The following is a 26,468-nucleotide window of genomic DNA, read 5'->3' as shown; positions in this document are numbered from 1 at the left end:
TTTGTGAGTGGGAATGGTAATTATGGCATGTAGCTTGAAGTAGAAGTAAGGAGCATGTGATGAGATATTAGGAAGGGAATCAAACACAAATCTATAATGTAATAAATCTTCATGCTTCTAAATATGATTATGAGGCAATAATATAGTTGTATTAAATTTTCAGGCATTGAGTGAACCTTAAGTAGTGAAACGTGTGTCGGCCTAAGTTGAACTTTGTTGTCCTAATCAGAATCAGGTCAAGATTAAATAATTGTCGGCATCAAGAATTTTTTTTTTTTTTGCAGATCAGATCGAGTTGGGATTTGAAGTGAAGGATATAATTAGGTAGCTTAGCACCTGGGAGTGTTTATCAGTAGCCGAGCAACTCAAAGCTTTCTGGTTATTTGGCACTAAATCAGAATACGAGGTCTCTAGCAGTGTAGTCAAAACTCAAAAGCTTCGAGGATAAGGATTCTGGTTAACTTGTATAATCATATCATGAACTTGATTTCTGATAGATATCAAATAATGAACTTGAACAAACTCAACATGTTTAAAAAAGAGAAGGTAATTTACAGGTGTACACTACCAAAAAAAGTGAAGGAATCAGATGATACTGATTGAGATGTGGTAGCAGTGGAAGGAGGGAAAGGGGTCAGAGTCACCTTCATCTATTCTGGCACAAGAAAAGATAGGAGGGAAGGCAACAGCTGAGGGGCAGAACGATCTGAATAAATGATGTAACTGATGATAGTAACTGCCAATATACAAAACATCAACCATCTAATCTTAGTAACTGTCGCATATTTTTCCATTCTGGGTATTCTAAATGTGCAAAATCCACCCCTAATACTAGTTGTCATCATCCATGCGGATGAAAATGCCAAAATAACAGAGCAGAAGCAAGACTTGGCCAGACTAAAACATTGTCCGCAAAATAAATTCAGGACTTCTTTGATTGCTTAAGATTGATGTCGTGCTTGATAAGATTTACCCTGAGCAGCATCGACTTCACATCCCGATCAAACTCATTCCCTGTCTGTAGGGCTCGCTGGAAAGTTGCATTCCTTTGATCCGCATGCCGTGCATAAAGAATCTTGTTGTGAGAGTCTATACGAGCCTGCAGTGATATAAAAAGTCAATACAGAACAAAGAATTTTAAAACCACACTTTGTATTGGACTTTTAGATAGAATTTCAAAGTTCAAACCACACCTGAACTTGGTTGTCAGTGATCAAAGCTTCAAGTTCTTTCTCCAGCCCTGCAACATCAGTTTTGAAAGCATTGGCCATCATGTTTAGATCTACAGACACAAAGGGGTGTGTGTACTGGATAAGGGCCTTGTTGCGGATCTGGTCATAGAGTGTTTCAAGGTGGTCATGCAAATGGATGTCTAGCAACAAGTTAGCTTTGAGATTTGCAAGGTATTCCAAGCATGAAGCATAGCGGCTGTAATAGAAGAGAAAACGAATGTTACTGAGACTGAACTTGACATAAGATATCAGCCTGACTACAAGTTGTACTGGCACACAATACTTACAAGGATCAGAAATCGTTAATACATTGAAACTGAAAGGGACTTCAAACTAAAGCATGGTCCAATGTCAATTGATTTAGATGTTTAGAACAAACTTAAGCATAAATAGTACTTTGCAATATTTCAATATACTTCTCAGGAAATTTGAAAATTTTGCACAAAATAGTACTTTGCAAATTGATACTACGTAAACCCAGATGAACAGGGGATCAGTTAAATAAATACCATCATGGAAGATTACCTTGAGTAGAAATCATTGATTATCTCCCTTATTTCAGGCACCAACTCTAAAAAGTTTCGGAAGTTCAGGTTGTCTATAACTTTGTTCTGTCAAATAAAAGCACTTGATCAGAAAAGAAAAAAAGGAACCCAAAAAGAAAGGTAGAAAATAAAACGAAAGAGTACATGCCTTCAGCTCCGATCGGTCAAAACTTGCAAGTGCACAAAGCCCACCATAGGTTGCAATATCTTGAGGTGCAATGACTTCATTGTAGTTGTTACCTAACTCATGCCCAGTATTCAAAAACTGCAAAAACCACAGTGAATAACATAGATTATAACAACAAGGCATAACACCAGGATAGTTCTCCTACATTCTTAGAAGTCTAACAAGACAACAGATAATGGAAGATACAGATTCATCTAATGCTATCAATAGAGATTGAATTGATATAAAATGAAATTGATTGCAGCACTCTCCTGTTCAGAAACAGACTTTCAACTAACCAAGAAACATTTAGGAATGATAGAAAACACTAAACTAGCAAATATAATAGACTAAGACTTTACTGATGACCAGTTCCTCATGTCCTCCTGGTACAAGAAGGAGTTGAGTGCATAAATATATAAATCCAACCACCACTGACCATACTAAGCACAGATAGACCTAAGCTCTTATGTTAAACCACAAATCTAAGTGCTTTTTCTTAAAATAAAAAAAGGTAAGTAAACAGAAACAATCCCACTGAACAGAGTAATGTAACTGGTAACGAACCTTACGAGCAGCAACCTTGTATTTCTTAGCTTCCAAGTTAGCCAATCCAGCAGCACATTGCAGTTTTGCAACAGTAACTGGGTCAAGAGCCTCTGGTGTTTGTTCTGCTTTGCCAACATAGCTTGCAACATGAGTAAATTGACCCATCTCAATGCTGACCAGGATGGAGCACATGCACATATGAACAATATGCTTTGATGTAGTGCAATAATCACGAGTACGGATATAGTTCTTAAAAGCATCCCCAAGTTGCCCATGAGCATAATAGAAATCTCCAAAATCATTGTAGCCCATTCTTATGCTTTCTTTGATCAGGTTTGTCTGCAGAAAAGCATTTAAAGCCAGAACAAGAGATCATATTAGAGTAAAGGGAATCCAAAAAAGCAGCATGTATTCATAAGGAATTACTCATACAACACATGAAACAAAAACCACTAGAGTGATTTTTCCATCGAGACCCCAAAATCCAGAAAGTCTCTGGCAGAAACTACTTTCAAAAAATAAATGCAACTTCAACTTTGGTCCTGAAGCTGATTTTCTGAACTTTTTTGGCAGCACCAAAATCTAGCGACCCATTTCAGATGACCAGAAAATATGAAATTATAGTCCTGAATGCATATTGTTGCACTCAAGCAAAGTCCACTACCTCCTTATTATCCGTAAGTTTAAGTTCATACTACTAGAAAAAGAAAAACAATACCTCGTCCTAAAAAAAAAAACAATACCTTTGAACCCTTTTACACCTTTCAACTCTCATCCACTAAACACAAGCAAGAAGTGAAGAGCAACATTCCCTTAAACACAAACACTGGCTTACGACTCGCCTATACCTGACTACCATTGCTCACTCATCCATGACCATAAATATCTGGACAGTATAACCCGAAAACCAAAAGTTCGTAGCGAACACATTGCAGTCAATTCTTATCTCGTATAAACATCTCTCACACCCTAAACCAAGTACACCATAAGCAATGCAAATATAACTGAAATACAAACAATCACAACAGCTAACCCTAGAAATTGAAATCGAAGCGAAAAACAAAGCTGGAAATTGAGGTGGTGGAAGCATTACCCTATAAGCATTGAGCTCATTCTCAAGCTTCTCCTTCTTCTGCTCGGCTCTCCTATCCACCGACTCACACCACGCCAAGTCCATCTGGTACTCCGCCCCCAACCTCCCGCCGATCTTCTGCGCCACGTCCCTGAACCACTGCGTGTTCTCTCCCTTCTTGATCTCATCGTACGCCATCCGCAGCGCCTCCAGCTCCGTCGCCTCGCCGCCGCTCTTCCGGCTCTGCTCGGCGATGAAGAGCAGCCGCGCGATCTTCGTCCGGCCGCTGTAGAGGCTGGCGTAGGCCTCCACGTCGAGCGGCTCGCCGGAGATGATGGGGCGGTTGCGCTTCTCGTCCTCGCCGCCGCCGTTGGCGTAGATCTCGTCGTCGATCATCGCTCCGGAGGTCTCGTCGTCGGCGTCCATTGGTGAAATGTGAGGGAAAACCCTAGCAAGAATTTGGGGGAATTTAATTTAGTGCTTCTTTTTTGTTTTTGAGGAAGAAGAAGAAGAAGAAGAAGAAGAAGGTGCTTTTAGACTGTGCCATTGCTCATGTACCGCCCTGGAGTGTACAGGAAGATGGAACCAATACGACGTCGTGTTGGAGACTGGACTTTCGGGTTTGGGCTGGAAAAAGTGGGCTTTTCTATCGCTCCAGTTCACAATGTAATTTACTTTTTTCTTTTACTATGTAAAAGAGATTGAGCTATACCAAAATCAGTTGCAAAACTATGAGAGGGAAAAAAAAAGGTTTCAGTATTGTTTGCCCAGTGAAACCAGGATTAGATTTCAATGGAGACATGAGTCATTGTGTAAGATCTGTAAAGCGATTCAAGATCATAACAATTTTTCCTCGATTCTTATTGGGGTTTTCTAGTCGGCTTGTCCCTCGATCAACTTTTTTTACCTCTAGTATTTTGAAAGCATAAATTTCCCCAAAATTCAAGATTTTCAGTCGACTTGTTCTGATTTCGTTTTACAAATCATAGACGAGTGCCCCAGTTAAGTGCAGAAGTTAGAATATACAAAGGAGCGCTAGTTGGCTAAAGCCGGCTATGTGCTTCAGATGGTCTAAACTAGCTAAATGATGTTGGACTGTTCTATAGTAATTAGTTTTATAACAGCCCCTGACGTCTAATTGAAATTGAATGCACTACTTGTTATTATCTAGCACAAATGTGATTCGTGTTCTGAGTCGAGTATATCCATTGTTATGGCCACTAAGCTGTCTTCATATAGAAGAATTGACCACTATATACTTAAGGACATAGAACTGTGTATTAACACTGCAGGTCCATATCAGATTGTTTGCTGGGCAAGAACATATAGCAAACCGTTTTTAGGGGCACGGAGATAATATACAAAGGCCAATATCTTAGCTATATAAACTGTCTAAGTAGTCTTACCATTTCATTACTCCTCCTCATATCATAAACTTCTAAATTCTAGCCTACAATGGAGTTCACTAACCAGAGCAAATGCATCTGCTTGGCCTTGGTCCTCATCTTGGGGGCTTGGTCTGTGGAAGCCACTTCTCGTAGCCTCCAAGATGCATTAGCTTATGGGAGGTTTGAACAATGGATGGCTCGTTATGGACGCGTGTACAATGATGTTAATGACAAGGAGGATCGCTTCAAGATATTCAAGCAGAATGAGGCATACGTAGAATCTTCCAACAAAGATGGAAGCAAACTTTATAAACTAAGTCTGAATCAATTTGCAGACCTTACAAATGAAGAGTTCACTGCCACAAGAAATCGGTTCTTGGGGCACGAATGTTCCACCAAGACCACTACTTTCAAGTACGAAAATGCTTCTGCGCCGGCGTCAATGGACTGGAGAAAGAAGGGAGCTGTGACTCCCGTCAAGGACCAAGGTCAATGTGGTATGTAACACACTAAACTCTTCTTTTTTATTGTCACAAAATCATTTTTCATTTGCAAAAAAAAAAAGGTACATGATCGATGTAGTAACCGCCACAAAATTCCAATCAAATGTATACAGGAAGTTGTTGGGCATTCTCGGCAGTGGGAGCCATGGAAGGGATCACTCAACTTACAACTGGCAAACTAATCTCTTTGTCTGAGCAAGAGCTAGTTGACTGTGATGTCAAAGGTGTAGACCAAGGTTGTTCAGGTGGCCTTATGGACGATGCCTTTCAGTTCGTCATTCAAAATCATGGTATTAATACCGAGGCTAATTATCCCTACACGGCTGCTGATGGTACATGCAATGCCAAGGCGGAAGCAGGCCATGCAGCCACGATAACCGGCCACGAAGATGTGCCTGCAAATAGTGAAAGCGCTCTACTCAAGGCAGCGGCTAATCAACCTATTTCTGTTGCCATTGATGCTAGTGGATATGACTTCCAGTTATATTCAAGTGGTGTTTTCACAGGAACATGTGGAACAGAACTAGACCATGGTGTCACTCTTGTTGGCTATGGCCTGAGTGCTGATGGGACCAAGTACTGGTTGGTAAAGAACTCATGGGGTGCACAATGGGGTGAAGAAGGTTACATAAGAATGCAAAGAGATGTTGCTGCACCAGAAGGTATCTGTGGCATTGCCATGGAAGCCTCTTACCCCACTGCATAAAGTAGCATCAAAATCGAATCAATTAAAGCCTACTCTACCACGGTAGGTATATACTTATCATGATATGTACATGAACTTGTTTGTGTGAAGCCTATGAACTGTTACAATTTTCATGGTGAAATGCCGAAACTAGTGTGGCCAATGTATAAAATCAAGTCACTATATGAATAGATCGAAATTATACATGTTTTCTATCTGCATTAATTAGCTTAATTTAAGAGTGAAAAATATTGGTACTCAATTTTATTGCTCATATGATCAGACTACTATTATCAGTTAAGTACACTCTTAGATGGAGTAACCCCCTCTCAACAACTATGTTTTAGAAGTCTGATAACTAAGAACATAACGTGAATGGAATCATTATATATATAACTTACAAACATTTGGTGTCGAAAAGTCACGCTTAATATCAGGGAAAATCACCAACCAGCATTCCTAACGTCATTCTTGTCATCTTATTCAGCACCCTGTATGAGATCATTATACCTGACGAGATCATTTTGACTTGAAACTACCTGAGTATGTAAACAAGAATTGAATATCTTCACAAGCAGAAAGATGTTTAATTCTCAAGAAGGCAACCCTGGTGTGGAAATTAAGAGAGGAATCAGAAAACCATCGTGTAACTGCATATAACTGTATATTATCTTTACTAAGAATCTTCAGCATGATTTCTTAATGACTGGCTGCAGATATAGCTTTCTTTACGTGAACATGTCGATCTACAATATCTGAAGAAAAAAAAGAAGGCAATATTCCTGTTAAATGTGAAACAAGGTAAAAAGTGAAATTATTCAAACTGATGGTAACGATCGGAGATGAATGAAACACAAAATTTCGGATTAAACTCTATCAATGGCATCAGAGTAGACCCTCTCGAATGTATTGGGGCAAATGCTGCTTCCACTGTGCAATAAAGATTCACCAGTACTGTTCCTTGATAACAATCAACAGAAGGAACATGAGAAACACTAACAATACACGAAAGTTGGATCATGTTGGCAATGAATCCAGACACATTTAGCAACTCCTGAACTTATAAAATCACTGGTATAAATTCAAGTCCCATTCTTGCTTTCTCTAAAAGCCATCAAACCTGAAGGTTTAATTTGGGATGGAAAAGGGGCTGGGATTCAAAAATGGCGTCAGTTTACTACTTTTGGTTCATTTACTATTTACTGCTCCGTTTTTATTGTATTCACTGCTTCCGAAACCCTTTCAACTATAAAAGCCTTCTTCTTCTTCTTCTTCTTCTTCTTCTCTCAGTCGAGCTACTTTGCTCATACAATCAAGTCCTTGCTTATCACCGCCGCCCAATCGCATCGCCGAGCTTGGCTTTCAAATGTGGTAAGCTTCGTGTAATTTTTTTTTTTCGAAATCGCCATAAACACCAAACTCTATTTCGTCCATGTACGTTTTTGTAAAATGAGTTAACCCCGTAGGTTTCATGTGCAGAGATTGTGAATAACAGAAGCGAGATGGGAGTGGTTCCAAGAGTAATCTGAGACGTCGCCTGGATGAAGAAGCCAAATTGGAAAACCATGATCAAGTTAATATGCACTTATCAACACTTACAAGGTTCTGATGGAATCGAGAAGCTATTATTTTCACTTCAAGGAATGGCAGGACTAGGAAAGATAAACAACTCTCTGACAATGTAAACTTATTTCAATTACAAAGAAAATTAATATTACTAATACCTAAAGAGCTTTTTATTAAAAAAATATTTTGATATATGAAATGAGAAAAAAGTCAAAAAAGATTTCAAAATTAGAAAAAAAGTATTACGATTCTAAAACTATTAAAGCGTTACCCTTAAAGTTTAAACAAATTACAGTGTGTCATTCCATTATATATATATATATATATGGAGCTTTTTAGGTGCGGAGGTCCGTACCTTAAGCTAAGGTATGAATTTTCATTTTTTATCAAATTTTCGATGAGTTTTCACATCTCCACCGTCTAATATCTAGGTTATAATATATATCCCTGGGTGGACCCGACCTCTGCCACACCACAAAATCCAACGACTCCGGCTCCACCGCCTCGCCTCCGAGCATCTCCACGAGACTCTGGCTCCACCGCATCGTTTCTTGATCTCCTTAAAGTAATCTGCAAGATCTTCATTCCGGTCTCACCCATGACCACCATGGTGACTTGGAGGGGTGAAGGTGGTTTGCTTGATGATGCACGCCTGGGAGTCGGCCTTGTCGGTGGAAAAGGTGTCATAGCTTCCAGATAAAGGAGAGGAGTGGTGAGGGTATGGATTAGACGCTTGATGATGGCATTGTGGATGCGCTCGGTCGGCGGCTAAAGGTTGTAATTAGCGGCGCATGTGGTCGGCTTCTGATTCTATGACCTATGCTTAGGTGGGTCATGCAATTCGACCTCCACAGTGCTCTCGGTGTCGGACATTTATGGAGCTTCAAAGTTATCATAAGGAAAATAGAATTGAAATAATAATGACGATGACATGGGTGCCCAAAGTAATTTTCTGGGTGCCCAATTAAAAATTATGTACATTTTTTCTCTTTCATGATCACACTACCTGTCACATTATCTGTCACAATACCCGTCACACCACCTATCACACTACTTGTTACACTAACTTTCTGTTGTGACATGTAGTGTGATAGCTAGTGTGATAATAAGTGTGATAGGCAGTGTGACATGTATTGTGGCTGGGGGTGTGACATCACATTAATGTCGATATTTTTGCATCGTATGAGTTTATTTGAGAAGTTCAATATCACATAACAGTAAAAAAATGTTCGTTATTACTAGTAATTCTTTTTTTTTCTTTCTTCTTGTTCTTTTTTTTTCTTTTCTTCATCTTGTCACAACATAGTCACATAAAATAATGTGACAACAGGTGTGATAGGTAGTGTGACAACGGATGTGATAGGTAATGTGATAGCAGGTGTGACAGTGGGTGTTACAACAACTGTGATAGGTAGTGTGATAGCGGCTGTGATAGGTAGTGTGACAGTAGGTGTGCCAATGACAGTAGGTGTGACAATGTTTGTGATAGGTAGTGTGACGGCATGTGTGACAGTGTGTGTGACAGTGCCTGTGATAGGTAGTGTGACAGCAAGTGTGACACCGGCTGTGATAGCTAGTGTGATAGCGGCTGTGACATGCCGAGATAAATGTCTAAATATGCGAAATTATCTTAAAATTCAAAGGAGATTGGTATGAGTATGATTAGAATGAAGAGAATAACTAGTATTATGGAGCCTTGAGCTCCGATTTTGCTGGAATAGCTTGGATCACCACCATGGACGGTGGCAGTCCCTTGAGAGGGTTGTTGCACCTTGTACGGTGGTCGGTTCTGAGTGGATATGGTATCAAATGAAAGAGAGGAGAGAGATCTTTCCAACAGTACCAACCATGCTCAAATCCATCGTCGGACGGCAAAGTTATGGCCGAAATTAGAAGAATAAGGAAAAAGAAGAAGAAAAAGAGTGAGAAATGGCAAAACAGTCCGGAAAATATAAAAAATTACTTTTTTTTTCTAATTTTGTTCCAAACTTGTTAATTATTTTTCTAATTTCTACTCAATTTAGATGATATTTTTATAATTGGGGAATACGTGATGACTTTTTTCTAATTGAAGATGGAAGATTGTACTATTTTATAATTTGTCCTCACCTAAAAACAGGTAAATACCTGAATTTGGAACTAAAAAATGCATGATAGTGTGATTCTGTTGTTGTGTCACTATTATGCCTGGATATTTGTGATTTTTACAGTATTGAACTATTGATGTTAATGCAATTGTAACTAGTACGGTAACCTGCGCTGTGACATAAGTGGTATGGTGTGAATATGTGTCAGTTCTTGTGTGATTGGTATTGTAGGTCAATCTGTGATGGCATGCTTCTTAGTTGTTTATGCTCATGCAATCACAACAATCAATTGTGTTGTTAAGCTACGAGTAGCGTAGTGTTCAGTGATAGGATCATATTTGTTTATTTATTTTTGATAATCACGGAGCTTGTTTTGTCAATTGCGATTGATTTAGGAATAAGATTTCCCTAACATAACTGAACTTTTTGTGATGTTTTGTGGTTTTGTGCTTCAATGGAACTGAATTTGTCTAACATGGCTGATTATTAATGTTATGCGTAGAGTGGGTGGTTCCAAAAACGTCATATTGTGGTGAGCAACAAGACTAAAAATATGATTGCCACAAGCATTTTGACAAACACGGGGATGTCGTTCCCCTTGAATTTATTCACCATTCACTACATGGTCACCAAGGAATTCAGGGACCCCGACCAGCCTATTGGGGACTTCTCTATCAAATTCTCAAACACTATGAAAGTGATTATACGAGAACAAGTACCAATTACAATTGATACTTGACATGGAGTCAAGCTTTTGATGGTAATATATACTTGTTTTCGATTACATGATAATATCTTGTATTTTCTTTCTGTACCCCAATATTGTATTCTGATTTGATGGCAATATATTCTTGTTTTCATCTTGTAGCAAAAGTACATAATTGATGTTTGTTACAAGCCATTCATCTTGCAACAAATGGGAAAGTTATGGAGATTTTGAAAATATGACCTCAGTTGATATAAGAGAAATACAAAGGCAGAGAGACTAAATCTACTTTCCAAACTTAGACCCAAAGATATATCAGTTTTGGAGTGGGATATGTTTGTGCAATCAAGGATGTCAGATAAGTGGCAGATAACTTAGTTGGAATTCTTACTTATTTGATAGTTTTAAGTTTGAACTTCATTGTACTTAATTTTTTAGATGTGCATATTCATGTAGGAAACAAAGAAATGAGAGCCATAAGGGCAAAACATACAATAACTCACACAATGAGCCAAGAAGGTTATGTGCGGTTGGAGCATAAACATGTAAGTCACACTTTGGTTTTACTTCTGTACTTAAATGGATATTATAAATTGTAAATATTAATATGAATTAACTACTGAATTTCATGTAAATCACATTAGTTTTGCTTATTTGTTTAAATGGATATTATGAATTGTAAATATTAATATGAATTAGCTACTAACTTTCATTTATTAGAACAACCAACACCTTGAAAAGCCTTAGACAAAGCGAGCACTATGGATTAAAGGACATGAGCCAAAGAAGTGCAACAATCCAGTTGTCGTTGCTAAAATTGTATGTAGTCTACACTTTAATTATCATAAATGAAACTATGCTTAAATGTACAACAAGGTTGCTGGTGAATAATTGCATTTGTTGGTTTGCTTGTCTGTTATTGATAATCACTATTTTTGTGTGTGTGTGTGTGTGTAGGATTCACTTGATGATGATGATGTTGATGAAAGTTGGGAACATGCATCTAGCAGGGACGCACTTGTAATTTCTAAGGTATTTGGTTATGTAGATGTTTCTTTTTCAATCTTTATATTGCCCTAGTCATATTAGAATGCTCATTTATTTTCAATTGTAACATATATAGAATCCAGTCCAATGTGATGCGAGTTCAACTCGGTTGTTGCTACCCCAAGGGTATGTTTGTTGATTTTTGTATGCATATCTCATCTAAATATATTGGTGTTCATTTCCTACATTAATGTACTACAATTACTCAATTTTAACTATGTTTTATCTTTTGTAGTCGGGACATGGCAGCAACCAAAATAATGAATTGGACTGGTAATGGCGAAGTTGTGGCTAAAGGTTGCCTTTTGGCAATAGATCCAAGCTCAAAGATGCATAGGTACACATTAGGACCGGATTGTTATAGGGTATCCATTGAAGTACTTGTGAAAAGAGCTGAATTCTATCATATTGAGCCTGAATTTTCCTACCTTTTTGATGCACTTGGAAGTACTATTGCTTGGCCAATAAAAAGCTTGTCTTTGATGATGAGTGAAAATGTACAGTTCTGCTGTTTTACACTACAATTTTCATTTGTGAAATTTCTGTCACTTGCCAAGTTCCTGAAATTTCTTACTTTTATAAGTTTAAAATATATCTACAGCTTAGAATGTTGTGTTTGATGTTGCCTCTTGATTGGATTAATTCTAAATTTGTGATTGTGAAAGTTTAGTTTGTCAGGTTTTAAGTTTCACCCTGCAAAATTTCTTATTGACTAGTCCTTATATTACAGATTGTATTAGTTTGAATTAGAATTATTCAAACTCAGCTAGTTTTTCAATTATTTGTGCTATGTAAGGATGTTAAGGTCAATTATGATGACATTGTTTGAATTTGTTTATGGTAAAGTTGTAGCGAATTAGGTTTTGTTAATGTTGGTATAACGAACCATGCAAGAATAGATGCCCGAAAATTAATACCCAAATTTTTTTTTATGCATAAAGTTAGATGGCTTTTTAAAGCGCTATTGTTAATGTTGAGGGAAGAGCTGTTTGGATAGTTCTTCCTCTATGATGGGATCATCACGAGTAAGATGATGAAAGAAGTCTATCAAGGGAATATCGATGATCCTCGACAATTATGATGCAACCATGAAAGTATTTGTCTTTGCTGGGAAGAGATTTCAGATAAATTCATATTGTAATTTAGGGGTGGGAGTTGGTACAGAAAAAATAGTACCGAAACCGACCGTTCCGTATCGAATACCGATGGGTCGGGACGAATCGGTAAAATTTCTTCATCCCGTACCGAACTTATTACTGAAATTTTATAAACGGTACAGTTCGGTATATGTATAATTCGTACCGAATGTATAAAATATATTAAATCTATGCATTTTTAATATTTTTTAAGTCTACATTGTACTTTTAAAGACTTAGAATATTAATTTACATTAGCTAATAATTATAAATAGATAGAAATATATGCAAAAGTGTACAATTTTACCGAACTGAACCCATCCCGAGTCAATATGTACGGGTTCGGTTTAGTATTAAGTTTCAAATTTACGATTCCGAACTGAAACCGAAATAGAATAAATTATCGATATTAGTATCGATATCTGCCGAATCCTGAACCGAACCGTACCAGTCTCAGCCATATCATAATTGTTTGGTTAGCCGCTCGTTTGTGGATTCCAAGTGGTTTTAGAAATCAGGATCGCAGAGCAATCTGCAATAGGGCTGGACTTTTTGACACCGAAAAAACCGAAACCGGCCATAACCGAACCGCACTGAAACCTAGAAACTGGAACCGAACGGAATCACCGCGTCGGTATTGGAAACCAAACCGAACCGAGTAATTGGTGCCGGTTATCGGTTTCATGCTTTCAAAAAACCGGTGAAAACCGAACCGAACCGAGAATTGACATTTAAGGTTATAACTTGTATTTGATGAACATATGTAATCGATTGGGTGCTTATGCAAAACATAGATTTGGTAATAAATATATACATGTATAGATATGTGATTTTGTACAAGGTAATATATGATTTTGATTTTTGTATGTGTACAATTATGCATGCAGAGATCTAATGTAATGTTTTTGGGTTTTGTCAACTAGCCATCATGTTAAGACAAGTCTGAACATCCGGTGATGAAACTCATGGGGTTTAATGTTTATTTTGGTTAACTTGTTGTGTTTCAGCAAAACACTATTTTTGGTTACTTAATATTTGAGTTCTTGATATTTGGTGAATATAACTTAATTAAAGTATTGAACTTGTAGCTTACTCCTTCACTTTTAATCTTTTTATTTTCACTAATCAAGTACGAAATGTCAATAAGGATATTAGGTTTTGTAACCGAAACAAAACCGAAACCGAACCGAATTATAGGTTAACCGAAACCGCGGTTTCTATGTATATTTTTCGGTTTCGGTTTTAAAAAACATGAAACCGAAAATTCAGTGTTGGCTTTCAGTTAGTGCTCATAAACCGAACCGTTGGCACCGAGCCCGGCCCTAATCTGCAACATGATATGTAGCATTGCTGGCGTCTCTGCTACCCCAAACAGATTGATCACGCTGGTTCCGAATTCTAATTAGATCACTGCAGTCTCCCATTTTGGATGCGCAAAAAAGCTTTGTAAGAAGTTGGAAATAGAGAAAAACTATATTCGAAGACGTGCACTCACTCTCTAATAATAAATAAATAAACCACTACCTTTTCTTTACACGTGTCCTCTGACAGAAAAAGGCGCGCAAGCCCCATAGCCGTTGTTCTATTAACATTGGATTCCAGAACAAAACCCAGAAGATCCAAATCTCAATCTGAAACAACACAACCTGAAGAAGAAGCGAGAGATGCCGAGGCCTACTGAGGACATGATCGAAACGTACGTCAGCCTCACCGGCGCGTCTCGCTCACTCGCCCTCCTAAAGCTCGAGGTTCTACTTTTCCCAACTCCTTAGTGTTTTGTTTTGTATCACTCATTTCTAGTGAAGTTTTAAGTAACTTCTCAAATTGGGTCTGCATGGTTTTTACTCACTTACTTCAATTACTACCGATCCCACAAAATCAGCAGATTCTAGGGTTTCTTGATCCATCCAGTCTTTCTATGTTTTTTTTGGTTTCATTTTGTTTTTGGTTTGTGTAATTTTACACGAAATGTGATGTCTTTTACTTTTGGATGATGTATTTTACTGGAAGTTTATGCAGGATTGTGGATGATATAGTTCACTGGGATTTTGAGTTTCTGAAAGAAAAAGTTGAAATGTGTATTGTTCTCCGGCTGTACTAAGAACTTGTTTGGGAAAATTTAGGGAGTTGAACTTGAATGGAATTTGATTCATAACGTAGAAGCTCGATAGGGAACACAAAAGTACGGACACAAAGAATTTTTGATTTGCTTTCCTCATTTTAGAGGGTTGGATTTAGACAAAAGCAAGAAAACATAGAGTTACTCTAGATCTTTGTGATTTGGAGATAACCCTTGAGATTCATTCCTTATTACTTATTAGCAACAATCAGCGGTGGGCTTTGATTTTTGCTGCTTAAATTTTACCATTGGTATTTTTCAGCAAGTCATATAACCAAGGGGTCTGGTGTCTTGGTTATACGGTTTGAGCTAAGCTCATGAGGTAGACTAGTTCGTTAGGATTTTCCTTGAAGGAAGATCAGGATGTGTATCTACTATCTAGTGTCAATGAAACTCTGATGTTCTACACTATGTAACCAAGTTTCTGAGTTGTCTGGTATGCTTTGGCTCATCAACAGGAACATGGAGGCGATCTCAATGAAGCCGTGAATGAACATTTTAGGGAAGGAGATGTACACAGGTATCACAATTCAATTCATTTTGTTTCACTTTAGTTTCTTGCGCAACTTTTAGCAATAATTTTTTTTTTGTGAAACTTTTTTTTTATTTATTTAACAAAGGAGGGGGACAAAAGAACCTGACCTCCTATGTCTGATAAATTCCAACAAAGAGGATAAACAAAAGCTCAATCCGGCATGTGTACACCCACACATGCAAAACCATAGATATAAAAATCCCTAGCAAATAACAAACCTTCAGCCAAGAAACCCTTAATTAAAGGACGAGATGAAGCTGGTAGCATTGGTAGACAGTTGTGAGATACCAAGAATAGAGAAAATAGACATATCATGATGCTTCTTGTAAGGATGAAAAGAATGCAGAGCAAACTCTATGAACAATTCCAAAAGATGACATTGGGCTTTCAACACATTAAAAATCTTACATTCGAAACGCACCAGATTCCTAGTGATCCAAATAAACCAAATTAGATTACAAGAGACTAGAAACCAAAGTTGACGTTTAGGTTTTGGGAACGCTGAAACACCAACACCATTAAACACTTCATCAAGGGTACCCCAAGGCGAAAATGAATGAGAAAATAGAAGGCAAACCCATTTCTATAAAGCCACAATTTCATAACAATGCAAAAGAAGATGTGTACCCGATTCCGCAATATGTTTGGTAACATATTTTGTCTATGACTTCTTTCTTGGCTACTTGTTTTACCTTTCTGCTTTATTTTTCCAGTACAAGTCCCTCATCCACTGCTCCCCCACAGCACAATTTCCCTCAAGCTAGTAATCAGGATCAAGTAGCACCACAACAAGGACTTCTGCCACTTCTTTCTGTTGCTAGAAGTTTCAAGCCTTCATTATTGCTTGACCGTAATTACACTAGGGATCTCTACAGTCGTATTGGTTCTGCATTAACTGGTCGAGCACCATCACCTTCACACCAAGGAGAGGTTACTGGGTTTCCTGTAGGTTTCAGTCCAGGGAATGAGCATCCTCATCTCGCAGGTCAGAGGCCTACAATTCCATATGTGGCAAGAACCGAAATCAATGCCTCGAGATATCGCAATGATGTGGAAGAAGAAATGATTCAGGCTGCTATAGAAGCATCAAAACGAGAAGCTGAATTGGGTTCTCCGAATGTGCGTAACAGGAATCTCAATGTATGCTCCTTCCAGTCTGATTGTTTTGGCCTATATCTTCTGTTTTACTGAAATTCTGATTCTTAAGGATTTATTAATTCAGGTACTTCCTGGTAATGGGCTTCCGGATGAGAAAATTACTGAAGAACATTCAGATATTGACCGCGCAGTTTTGCTGTCCTTGAAGGTTCATAGTCTCTGTCTTTTTCTTTCTTCTTTTTTGTCTGGGAGGGAGTTTCTTCCTTCTTTTGAGGTCCTTGATTTTTTTGTTATCTGAAGTGAGTTCAGACAGCAGAACAAGAGAAGGCAATGCGTGAGATGCAACTGAACGACAGGAATCTAGATCCAGGAGTTTACAGTACATGGAAGGTATCCTTCTATTTATGGTAGAGTTGCACAACACAGATGAGTGCACAAAGAGTGTCAACGTAGCCTAAGGCAGAAAATTAAATAATAATTATACAAATACTTCACTCATAAAACAGTTCCACTTCAGGTTGTGCACTGCAGAATGGAGATTTAGGTCTCATGTTACATAAATTAGGAAAAAAATTGTTTAATTTTTGGCAGACATTGTCTCGAATTATATTTTAGGCTGAATGTAACTGATTTAGGTTTTCTTAGTTATCTTATTATCTTGGCCTAAATTCTGCTTATGTGTCTGTCAAAAAATGTCAAACTATTTGACTACAAGTCTTCCTCTGCGCGTGGAAGTTGATGTGTTCTGGAAGTAGATAGAGTCATAGAGGAGTTGAGTTTCTGTCAGAGTTACTCCCATTTTCATTTAAAATTGTTTATTCTAGCGAGGATCATCATCACACCAAAATGGAGCTGAAGTTGTAGAACAACAATTAGTCGGTGAAGAGTCGAACTGTAATGGTGGTAATCATCTTCAGCAGGAAAAACTGGAAACATACTATGATGAGGTATAATCCTTGTGTTCCTACATTTTGATTTACCCGATGTTAAAGAAAATCGACTGCTAGGCTACTCAGCTTATTCACATATATGATATATTTGCAGTTGGGCAGCTTATCTCCAAAAGAACTTGACGAAGCTATAATGCTGGAGAGTGCACTTTTTGGTGGATCTTCATACATTCCTGATACTCAGCCTGTACATGGCTTTTCCTCATCATCTCTATCAGCAAGGCAATTGCTCAGAGAACAACAGGTTTTGACCTCTGCTTGCAATCACAGATTCACAATCATCAGTTTGTGACTGTATTTTCCAGTACCTGATTGTTAAATGCCTGCAGGATGATGACTACCTTGCATCCCTCGTAGCTGATAAAGAGAAAGAAATGAATGCTATCCATGAAGCTGCAACTTCTCAGTTGAAGGCAGATGCCAACAAAAGAATTGAGCCAATGGTAGCGTACTCCTAAATCCTGATTATAGTGTGTTTGACCAGTGTTTCCAGAGTAATAATCTATTTACAATTGATTTTGGATTACCTTATTACTGAGATCTGCTTAATTGAAATTTTGTTCTGGTAGATATGAAGGCGAAGTTCTTTAATATTGAGACATGTACGAGGAAACAGTTATAGTATTCATTCTGTAATGTCTTTGAAGAGCTTATGTTGTTCATAAATCTATTAAATGTACTTCTATCTATGATGCACCAGTACGGGTACGGGACACGGATACAGATACGACATGATACGGGGATACGTTTTTTTCTAGTATGTAGCGTTTTGGATACGTTTTGTAAAATAATATAATAAATTCTAGAATTTGATCAAAAACATGCAATTAGAAATTTAGAGCACCTAAATTCCATCAATATCCCATTAATCGAGTTGTGTGTGTGCGCGTGTGAGAGGCATAGAGACAATTGTAAACAACGAGTGCAGCAATCCAGTTAAGTGCCTTTTAAAAGAAGCATCACTTAATACAATGCAATGCAGGGTTCCAATATATTTGAAAATGCAGATTTCAAAGAATTATTTGCCCTCTTAAAGCAAGTCCTATAGCAAAGACAAGACATCAGCAAGTTTCTGGAGAAATGTTACTCCCTTACTTTTAATTGGGAGGCATATCAAAGAGTAGGTTTGCTCTGACCAAAATTCAAAATTCATTCTTCAATTAATAACATTTTATTTCTTTTTCTGCAAAAAAAAAAAAGGATGGAAGATAGTTTATACACAACCATCAACTGGTTTTCAAACACCGCATGAAGATAAGAGGACCAATATCACATAACATTCAAACATCCAAGCTGAAAAGAGAATTTGCCTCTTATTGACCAATTTTTACTTTCCTTGCTGTAATTGGTAAAATGGGAATCATACAACTCAATCTCGATAACCTAATCTAAAACCAAGCAATACAACAACCTACTAAGCAAGAAAACCATAGAAGGAGAAAACAGAAGTATATCAGAAAAACATATAGCCACTCTTCCGATATCATGTAGAGAATTAGTGCTACAGTTTTTGTACGAGCAATTGAAAACACTGAGAATCACCAAAACTTGGAACAGAAAAAATCGATTAAGACCAAACCTGGCTCAGCTTGAGTTGAAGTTCAAGTAATGACAACAGTCATTACTGGATCAAAAATATCACCAAAAACAAGTCCACATAACTAAATTCAGATCAACAGTCCAAAACAATGAAAAGAGAGACAACCCAATACGATCAGTAGGTCCCTAATTGGGTGATTCTTGCTAGTTCTTAATCAATTCATCAATGTCAAACTAAATACAAAACAGTGCAGAAATAAGTGAGAGATTTATACAAAGAAAAGCAGAGCACACTAATCAAAGGAAAACTTAATCAAACTACTGAAGATATGAGTCATACCTTTTTCCAGTGATGGGAATAGAGAGAGAGAGAGAGAGAGAGAGAGAGAGAGAGGGAGAGAAAAATATGGGGTTTTGCTCGGAATCCAAGAGTTGCGAGGGAAGGTATAGATGATTTCGTCTGGGTTCACCTCCCTCAGTCTCCTTCGAAGGAACGAAAGAGAATCTCCGGCTTATACATTTAGCAATTTAAGTTTTACCAACTTTAAAATGACAATAGTATCCTAAAACGTATCCAAATTGTATTCGGACCGTATCCGCTGAGTTAACTTTACACTACATAGTTAGGATACGTTTTTTCATTCATGAATACGTATATATGGCGTATCCGGACTGTACCCGTATCCGACATGGGTACGATACGGACATACCCAGTTTTTCCCGTATCCATGCTATATAGACTTCTATGCGAGTGAGAGTAGTTTTTCTTATGAAACAAACGTAATTATTGTGATTCGTGTTTATTCTAATGGCAAATTACAAATGCAGTTACATTTTATCAGATGCTAAGAACTAATAACCAAAAAAGTATCATAAATGTTGATGTTCTTAAGCTCCAGTGTATCATTGACAGTGGAATTCTTGATGTCAGAACCGGAGATTTTGGATAAGCCAGTGAAGTTGTATTGGATGTTTGGTTATGGGTTGTTTTCCAGTATCACATATATAGATATATGATTTTCAGGGTGGAGGCAATAGTTAAAACTTAAAAATAAGTTGTGCCATTATGGAGTGAATTTACCATTTTAGTTTTAAATTGCTAGATATGTTATGTCTTTTGTCTATGATCCATTGTCTCATGAGTTAAGATGACAGGAACTTGAGAGAAGGCTTTCTGCAAAAAGTGCTTCACTTCCTTCTGAACCAGCACCAAATGATGAGAATGCTGTGACTCTTCTTGTTCGGATGCCAGACGGCAGCCGCCTCAGCCATCGCTTTCGCAAATCTGACAAGCTTCAGGTATGATGTTTAGAATGTTCAGAGGCTTATATACATCTCTCTATCTCTTAAATTGACAGAACTACTGTTCCTTTTTAGCTTCTTTTCGACTTCATAGATGTCAGTAGAGTGGTGGAGCCTGGAACTTACAAAGTGGTAAATCTGCTTCTCTAATTTGATTTGATTTTTGTATCAAAGAAGTAAACTTACAATTACGGTTGATTTTTGCATTGAAGATAAAATGAAGCGAGTGAAATTACTGAAATGTCACTTTGCTGCACCTTTTTTTGTTCCAATATGTTTTATTTTATTTGTTCCTATCCATGCCTCATTTCTTCATAAGCTTGCTGTCATTTTTCCCTTTTAGTGCGCTATCATTGGTAAAACTCTGGGAATGCTATTGATTTGCTGTTAGCTTAGATTTGAGGATGTCAAAAAAATGATTATACTAATAAACGTTGACCTCATTTTTTGGCAACTGTTTGAATCATGATTTGGGAATGCTGAATGAAAATGCTAATTGGAATTTAGCTTAGATTTGAGGACGTCAAAAAAATGATTATACTAATAAACGTTGACCTCATTTTTTGGCCACTGTTTGAATCATGATTTGGGAATGCTGAATGAAAATGCTAATTGGAATTTAGCGCTCAATGGATAAACCCCCCCCCCCCCCCCCCCCCCCCAACCCCCAGACCCTCCAAATTTCAAAGAAATAATTAAAATTGTAAGAATGTCATCTAATGGCCCAACTGGAGGCAATCAATGTGATTATCATATTCTGTAACAAGGCGTCTATACGGAAACGTCTGTCCCTAAAGTGGTCTGTTTGTCAGCATGGGACAATTTAGACTATGAAAGCCAAGAGGTATTTTAATTTCAGTGAACATTATAAAGTGTGGTCCATTTTTATGATTGAAAGGTGACGCGTTTTTGTTTGCTCTGTAGTAATTTTCCTTTGTTTTTCTCTGATGATGCTGCTTGGTTTCCATGAACAGGTCAGGTCGTATCCTCGGCATGTTTTCAGCGCCAATAACAGCTTATCAACATTGAGAGAACTTGGTTTGACCAACAAGCAAGAAGCACTATTTTTGGAACTGATATAGTAGCATATTTTCCTTGCATTCTGATCAGTTTCCATAAGATCAAATGGTGCCAAGCTCTTTCCTGTATATAAGGTCCAAGTCCTGCTGAAGAGGCCTAAAAACTCATGCATTTGTGTCTCAATCAAGTTGTGATTAATTAAGATATGACGATCATATGTCTTCCTTTCCTACCCAGTCGCAATCAGCTTGTGATTTCTCAGCTTACTAGTAGTAATCCGGAATCAACATCAGCTTACGGTTTTTTCGTTGAACTGATTTGTAGCATATGCCGTTATTTTTATAAAAATTTCGACATTAATATAGTCAATAAGAGTATCATTCATTCACCGAAAAAATCTTTTACTTTTCATTGGTATGCAGATTTCAGCCCCAAGTATCGATCGCACCATAGAAATGGGGGGTGCTGGAAAAGAATCATTTGATAGTCAAATTATGGACAGAAAAATGTAACAGAGAAGTCCTATGATTCTTTACTGCTCTCTCCATTTTGGTTTGGTGCTGGTGCAGTCCAGTACTGCTTGGCTGCCAACAATATTTTTTCTCTGTGGTGAGGACCGTCTTCATGGTCTACAATTCTGGCGTCATATTGCATTGCATCTAAGAGCGCCTTGGCCTTCACAACCATATCCACATCGTCCCTGAAAATTATGCTGCCTTGTGGCCTTAATATCCTATCCATTTCTAAAAGAATGTCTTCCATTTCGCACCTGCATATGAAACTTTGGTCAAGTTGAATGCTCTAAACACAATCCAGTAAAACATTTCCAGTTTGTAAGACTGATTAGTCACCTGTCCTTGTAAAGAGTGAAAACTGAATCAGAGTGGATGAAGTCATAGGTTCTTGGATAAGTCGACATGGCCTCACACCTGACAGAGAGAAAGCAGATAGCTTCAGTGACAAGGTAACATAACAATGCAGTAATGGTAGGCCTCTGATGTTCATAGAGCATACCAGTTCTGATAAGTTCCTATCAATCCACGTTCAAAGATGGCTCCAAGGGTGTTGACCTCAGCCTCAACCGGGACAATGTTCATAACCCACACAGGGTCATCGACCAGTGCAGCTGCAAAGCTTCCCAAGTAAGAGTTCATGTCAAGCAAATTACGGTACCTCCCAGGGTCTGCCAACTGATAGTCCAAGGTCTTATAGTGTGCAACTCTCTGTTTCCAGAGCGCGGTGTTTTCCCTGAACATCTCATCTGTAATTCCTTCCAAACTTCCACTAGTAATTCTTGGAGGGACTGTAGTTAGCCTCGCTGGCCATTTAGCCAATTCCCCACCTGAAATTTCTTCAACGTTGTTACTGTTCACTGCGGGCAGGGGAGTCAAACACTCCTCAAGTTTAGTATACCTACCAAAGGAAAAAGAGTCATTGTGTTCAGTAAAACTTTAAAAAATAATGATTAATTTTGACATTAAACAAGTCTATCATTTACAAGTTTAACTTATTCTTGACCACTAATCAAGCATTGAAGTAAAGAACAAGAAAGCAGCACCAACACACCAGTCTGAACAGTATAGACAGTTGGACTTGGACAACTTAACAAACACTTGCCTGGACATTTTACCTTTTCCATCTGATTGGTTTTGGTATCAATCACAGTTAGAGATTCGAAATGCTCAAAACGGTTAAGTAACCACTCCACTAAAGTTCTATAAAAACCCAAAAGAATAAAAACAAAAAAAGGCATGTGAAGGGACTGAACAGAAAATAATTACCATGCTGTGTCTGGATTTTGAGCTTGGCAGAATGATGGTTTCTTGAAGACTTTTCTATTGGCTTTACAGTGGATATGGTTAGTGGGTTTTTGCCAAATGGCAAGGTCATTCTTCTGCTTCAATTTTTTCCAGCATAAACGTTTTGCTACTCTCTCAATTTTGTCCTGCTCAGCTTTCAGGTCTGCCTGAGTTCTTTGCCAACCTTTCCAGTGGCTTTGCCAGTTGATAGGTGGGCCTGAAAGAATCCAGTACCCACCAGGTCTTAGAACACGATCCACTTCAATCAAGTACAGGCCATCTGCAAACCAAAATCCAAAATGTTCATAAGAAAAATGTTCAACAAAACACAGTTAAAATGAGCAGTAATTTTGACTTAACGACAGTTTTGAATGTGCTCAGTTTACCAAATTCACCCCATGGAATGAGGCAACGAGAGCAGTGAGCCATGTCGAAAGATCTCGAGGGATATGGAAGTCTGATGGAAGCCATTACTCCAATCAATGCAGGAACTCCTCTTTCAAGAGCAAATTGAACTTGTGCTTCATGAGTGTCTCTTGGTGCAAATGACACTGTTAAAATGTCCCTAGATAAAAGATAAGCACCCCAACTTGCAACCTGGATTAAAATTAAATTTAAAACCATATCAAAAACAGTTGAAGGATGAGCATCTGATTTGCTAAGCAAGCAAGTAGAGTATATTAACCAGTATATACTTCAACATCTAAATTCAATTCAGATATGCAGAATGCAGTACATTGGCTCTAAGTATTTGATTGGAGTATTAAAATCTGAAAATTGAGTTTAGATAAAGCACAATAATATTGAAAAAGAGTGCAGGGCACGAATAACTTTCCCATATGCCCAATGCTAATGTATGGTGGAACCACTTTACTTCATTGTCAAGGATATAGCCTTTCGTAACAAAATTATACTTCTAAAGTGACTTTACTGTCAATTCTTACTTCCATTATAATGATAATGTGGCTGTCAGTATATAAATCCCAGTAGTTAACATCACAAACGGCATGATTGAGTCATTCTTACTTAATATTTTGCCAAAACAATTCCAACCCAATATTTGGATTGCTATTTGAATCATTACAACTACCTAATTAATAATGGCATCAGTACACAGTATTCTGAAAAACCATTTCCTATTTTCCTAATTAATCAGCAATCTACCAACCCACATTTTCTCTAATCTGAGTAGTCTCCTTTATGTTTTCACACCAAAAAGGAAATAACACAACGCAAATTTCTTAATAACTCCATAATCAACATTACCATAGCAGGGTCAACAAATTTGGCCGTTTCATGCCACTATTATGACAATGGGATTTGGTCAGCTTCTCATGAGCTGTATGTAACTTTCTAATATTTCCAAAAACCAAGACAAGAAACAGATCACAATCAAGTAAACCAAATTAAACCAAATATCCTCCAACCCCAAATCACTCCTTTCACACCTCACCGAAAAATCCCAATATCACAATTTCCAACACTCGATCTAACTTCTCACTATCACTCTAAAGTCACGATTTCTTCATAAATCCCCGTTGACATTTTCTGGTAACACGATATCAAACTCTTTTCCACTCAAAAAGTATAACCCACACGCACCACGACAAAATTCGCAATTATTCAACCACATAGAAACAAAAATAATTACGTGACGAAAATAATGAAATTAATCCGAAATGAAGGTAAAAATGAAAATAAAACTTACCCCACAACCGGTGTCAATGGCGGTCCTAATAGAGCCGTCTTTGAGATTAATCAACTTGCCAATATCATCAATATATGCGTCCGCACCGTTAGGGAACATGGTCCCTCCCCCAGGGAATCGAAACCGGTCACCTTCGTAGTGCACCCAATTCTGATTCTTCTTCTCCACTGTCAACTCCTTGTGCGGCACGTTGGCGTACCACACCGCCCCCCGGCTCTCCGGCCACCGGAACGGCACGGTGTACCCGTGAGGCGCCGGAATCCGGCACTTTAGAAGCTCCTCCTTCTCCGGGCAATGCCTCTCCCGGTAAACCAGCCGCTCCCGCTCGAACTTGAGCGACCGCGTCACGTCCTCGCACGGCGTGTGCTCGCTCAGGCCGGCGTCGCACGGCGGAAAGTGAATGACACGCGCCTCGGCGGGCGGGACGGGGAGGTCCTCGGCGCGGTGGTGCGAGGCGAAGTCGAGGCGGGTGGTGATGTTCGGGAGCTGCGGGCAGGTGACGTCGGAGACGATGGAGTTGATTACGGCGGAGGAGGAGGAGGAGGAAGTGGAGCCGGCGGAGTGCTGCCAGACGCCGATTAGGTAGCAGAGAGTGCAGAGCACGGTGGTTAACGTCAGGAAGTAGAGGTTGCTCCGCCGCGGCTTCACTGAGAGCTTCGCCATGGCTTACAGAACAGTCTGAATAGAATTGAGGAGTATTGTATGTATAGATGAGCCTGCCTCTATATATATATAGATTTAGAGAGAGAAAGAGAGAGGTTTGGTGATGACGGAGGTTTGGGTTTTCAAGGATGATTTTATTTTTTATTTTCAACTGGGTTGCGGGGTCGGTATGAAGCTTTAGGGACAGAGGGGGAGGCGAGTGAGGGACACACGCCGGAGGTGGCGCGTTAGTGAGCGGTTTCGTTTTGGCACAGAAAGGGTCTGAATTTATTGAATGCGGGGCGTGTGAAATTTGTTTGTGTGAGGGGCTAATGTTACTCCGGGTTCTATGCACCTTGGGATTTTTCGATTGTTTTTGGAATTTTTGTTTTTGAAGGAATGTGATGTTTATATATCGGTGATTGCGGTAATTAAAAGATGTGTGTATTGCGGGATAATGAAACAAGAATAATAACAATGTGAAATAACATAACGTAACTCTTTATTGATTGATAATATGACTTATATATAAGTATTACATACTGAGTAACCTGAAGAATCAAAGATTCATATATATTACATTAAGACATATTATACTCTAATAAAAAAACATGAATAAGCTTAGACACACATAATTGTAGATTAATAATTCTCCCGGAACACTTCCCCTTGTGTCACATGTCTAGGTTGCATGGTGCACGTTGCCTCGATACAAACCTTGTCAAGTAAAATAAAAACCTCTTGGGTGAAAAACAAAAGTTTGATCGAAGGAGAAAAAGAGCACAACACACCATCTACATTTGATAGCATCATGTGAGGTAGACTCCCCCTGAAGTCTACAAAACAACTCTCATTGATTAGTGTCATAATCATGTAGTACAAAGAACAACGTATATAACGTTCATTATATGCTTCCTAAAAGTAGTCTTGGGCTAATGACTAATCATTAATCTCGCTACACATCCTTAGATTCATGCATGCTATACTTAGCCAAACTTATATCTTAGGAAACAAGATTGCATAACAATTCAAAACAAGAGTTTATAATGAAAATCAGATTCTCAAGTAGAATGA

General features: G+C 38.3%; 4 protein-coding genes across 5 annotated transcripts; 2 read left to right on the top strand and 2 right to left on the bottom strand.

Moving 5' to 3' along the window:
* Positions 1-475: 475 nt before the first annotated feature.
* LOC126801862 (COP9 signalosome complex subunit 1) lies at positions 476-4,063 on the bottom strand. Its single transcript, XM_050529336.1, has 6 exons — positions 3,586-4,063; positions 2,511-2,831; positions 1,926-2,042; positions 1,758-1,843; positions 1,194-1,428; positions 476-1,099 (listed from the first exon to the last, which is right to left on the bottom strand). Exons 1-6 carry the CDS (start codon positions 3,988-3,990, stop codon positions 923-925), a joined length of 1,341 nt encoding a protein of 446 aa, XP_050385293.1. The 5' UTR covers positions 3,991-4,063; the 3' UTR covers positions 476-922.
* Positions 4,064-5,008: 945 nt separating this feature from the next.
* LOC126802093 (senescence-specific cysteine protease SAG39-like) lies at positions 5,009-6,210 on the top strand. The gene is made up of 2 exons (XM_050529636.1): positions 5,009-5,449; positions 5,569-6,210. The coding sequence occupies exons 1-2, from the start codon at positions 5,020-5,022 to the stop codon at positions 6,159-6,161; spliced, it is 1,023 nt and encodes a 340-aa protein (XP_050385593.1). The 5' UTR covers positions 5,009-5,019; the 3' UTR covers positions 6,162-6,210.
* Positions 6,211-14,339: 8,129 nt separating this feature from the next.
* Positions 14,340-21,491, top strand: LOC126801615 (plant UBX domain-containing protein 8). Of its 2 annotated transcripts, none has more exons than XM_050529032.1 (11): positions 14,340-14,430; positions 15,260-15,321; positions 16,050-16,455; positions 16,559-16,642; positions 16,744-16,824; positions 17,259-17,381; positions 17,479-17,628; positions 17,714-17,827; positions 20,079-20,222; positions 20,301-20,357; positions 21,200-21,491. In XM_050529032.1, exons 1-11 carry the CDS (start codon positions 14,347-14,349, stop codon positions 21,305-21,307), a joined length of 1,413 nt encoding a protein of 470 aa, XP_050384989.1. In that variant the 5' UTR covers positions 14,340-14,346; the 3' UTR covers positions 21,308-21,491. The 2 variants fall into 2 exon arrangements, with proteins under 2 accessions (XP_050384989.1, XP_050384988.1); XM_050529031.1 differs by having other exon boundaries at positions 16,050-16,476; positions 21,200-21,485.
* Positions 21,492-21,630: 139 nt separating this feature from the next.
* LOC126801614 (probable methyltransferase PMT15) lies at positions 21,631-25,474 on the bottom strand. The gene is made up of 6 exons (XM_050529030.1): positions 24,753-25,474; positions 23,431-23,641; positions 23,027-23,324; positions 22,260-22,658; positions 22,097-22,174; positions 21,631-22,014 (listed from the first exon to the last, which is right to left on the bottom strand). The coding sequence occupies exons 1-6, from the start codon at positions 25,413-25,415 to the stop codon at positions 21,768-21,770; spliced, it is 1,896 nt and encodes a 631-aa protein (XP_050384987.1). The 5' UTR covers positions 25,416-25,474; the 3' UTR covers positions 21,631-21,767.
* Between the last annotated feature and the right edge of the window lie 994 nt (positions 25,475-26,468).

This window comes from Argentina anserina, chromosome 7 (genome assembly GCF_933775445.1).
Source record: "Argentina anserina chromosome 7, drPotAnse1.1, whole genome shotgun sequence".
Lineage (NCBI taxonomy): Eukaryota > Viridiplantae > Streptophyta > Magnoliopsida > Rosales > Rosaceae > Argentina > Argentina anserina.
Note: the sequence above shows the minus strand (reverse complement) of the source record. Positions and strands in the feature narration are given on the sequence as shown.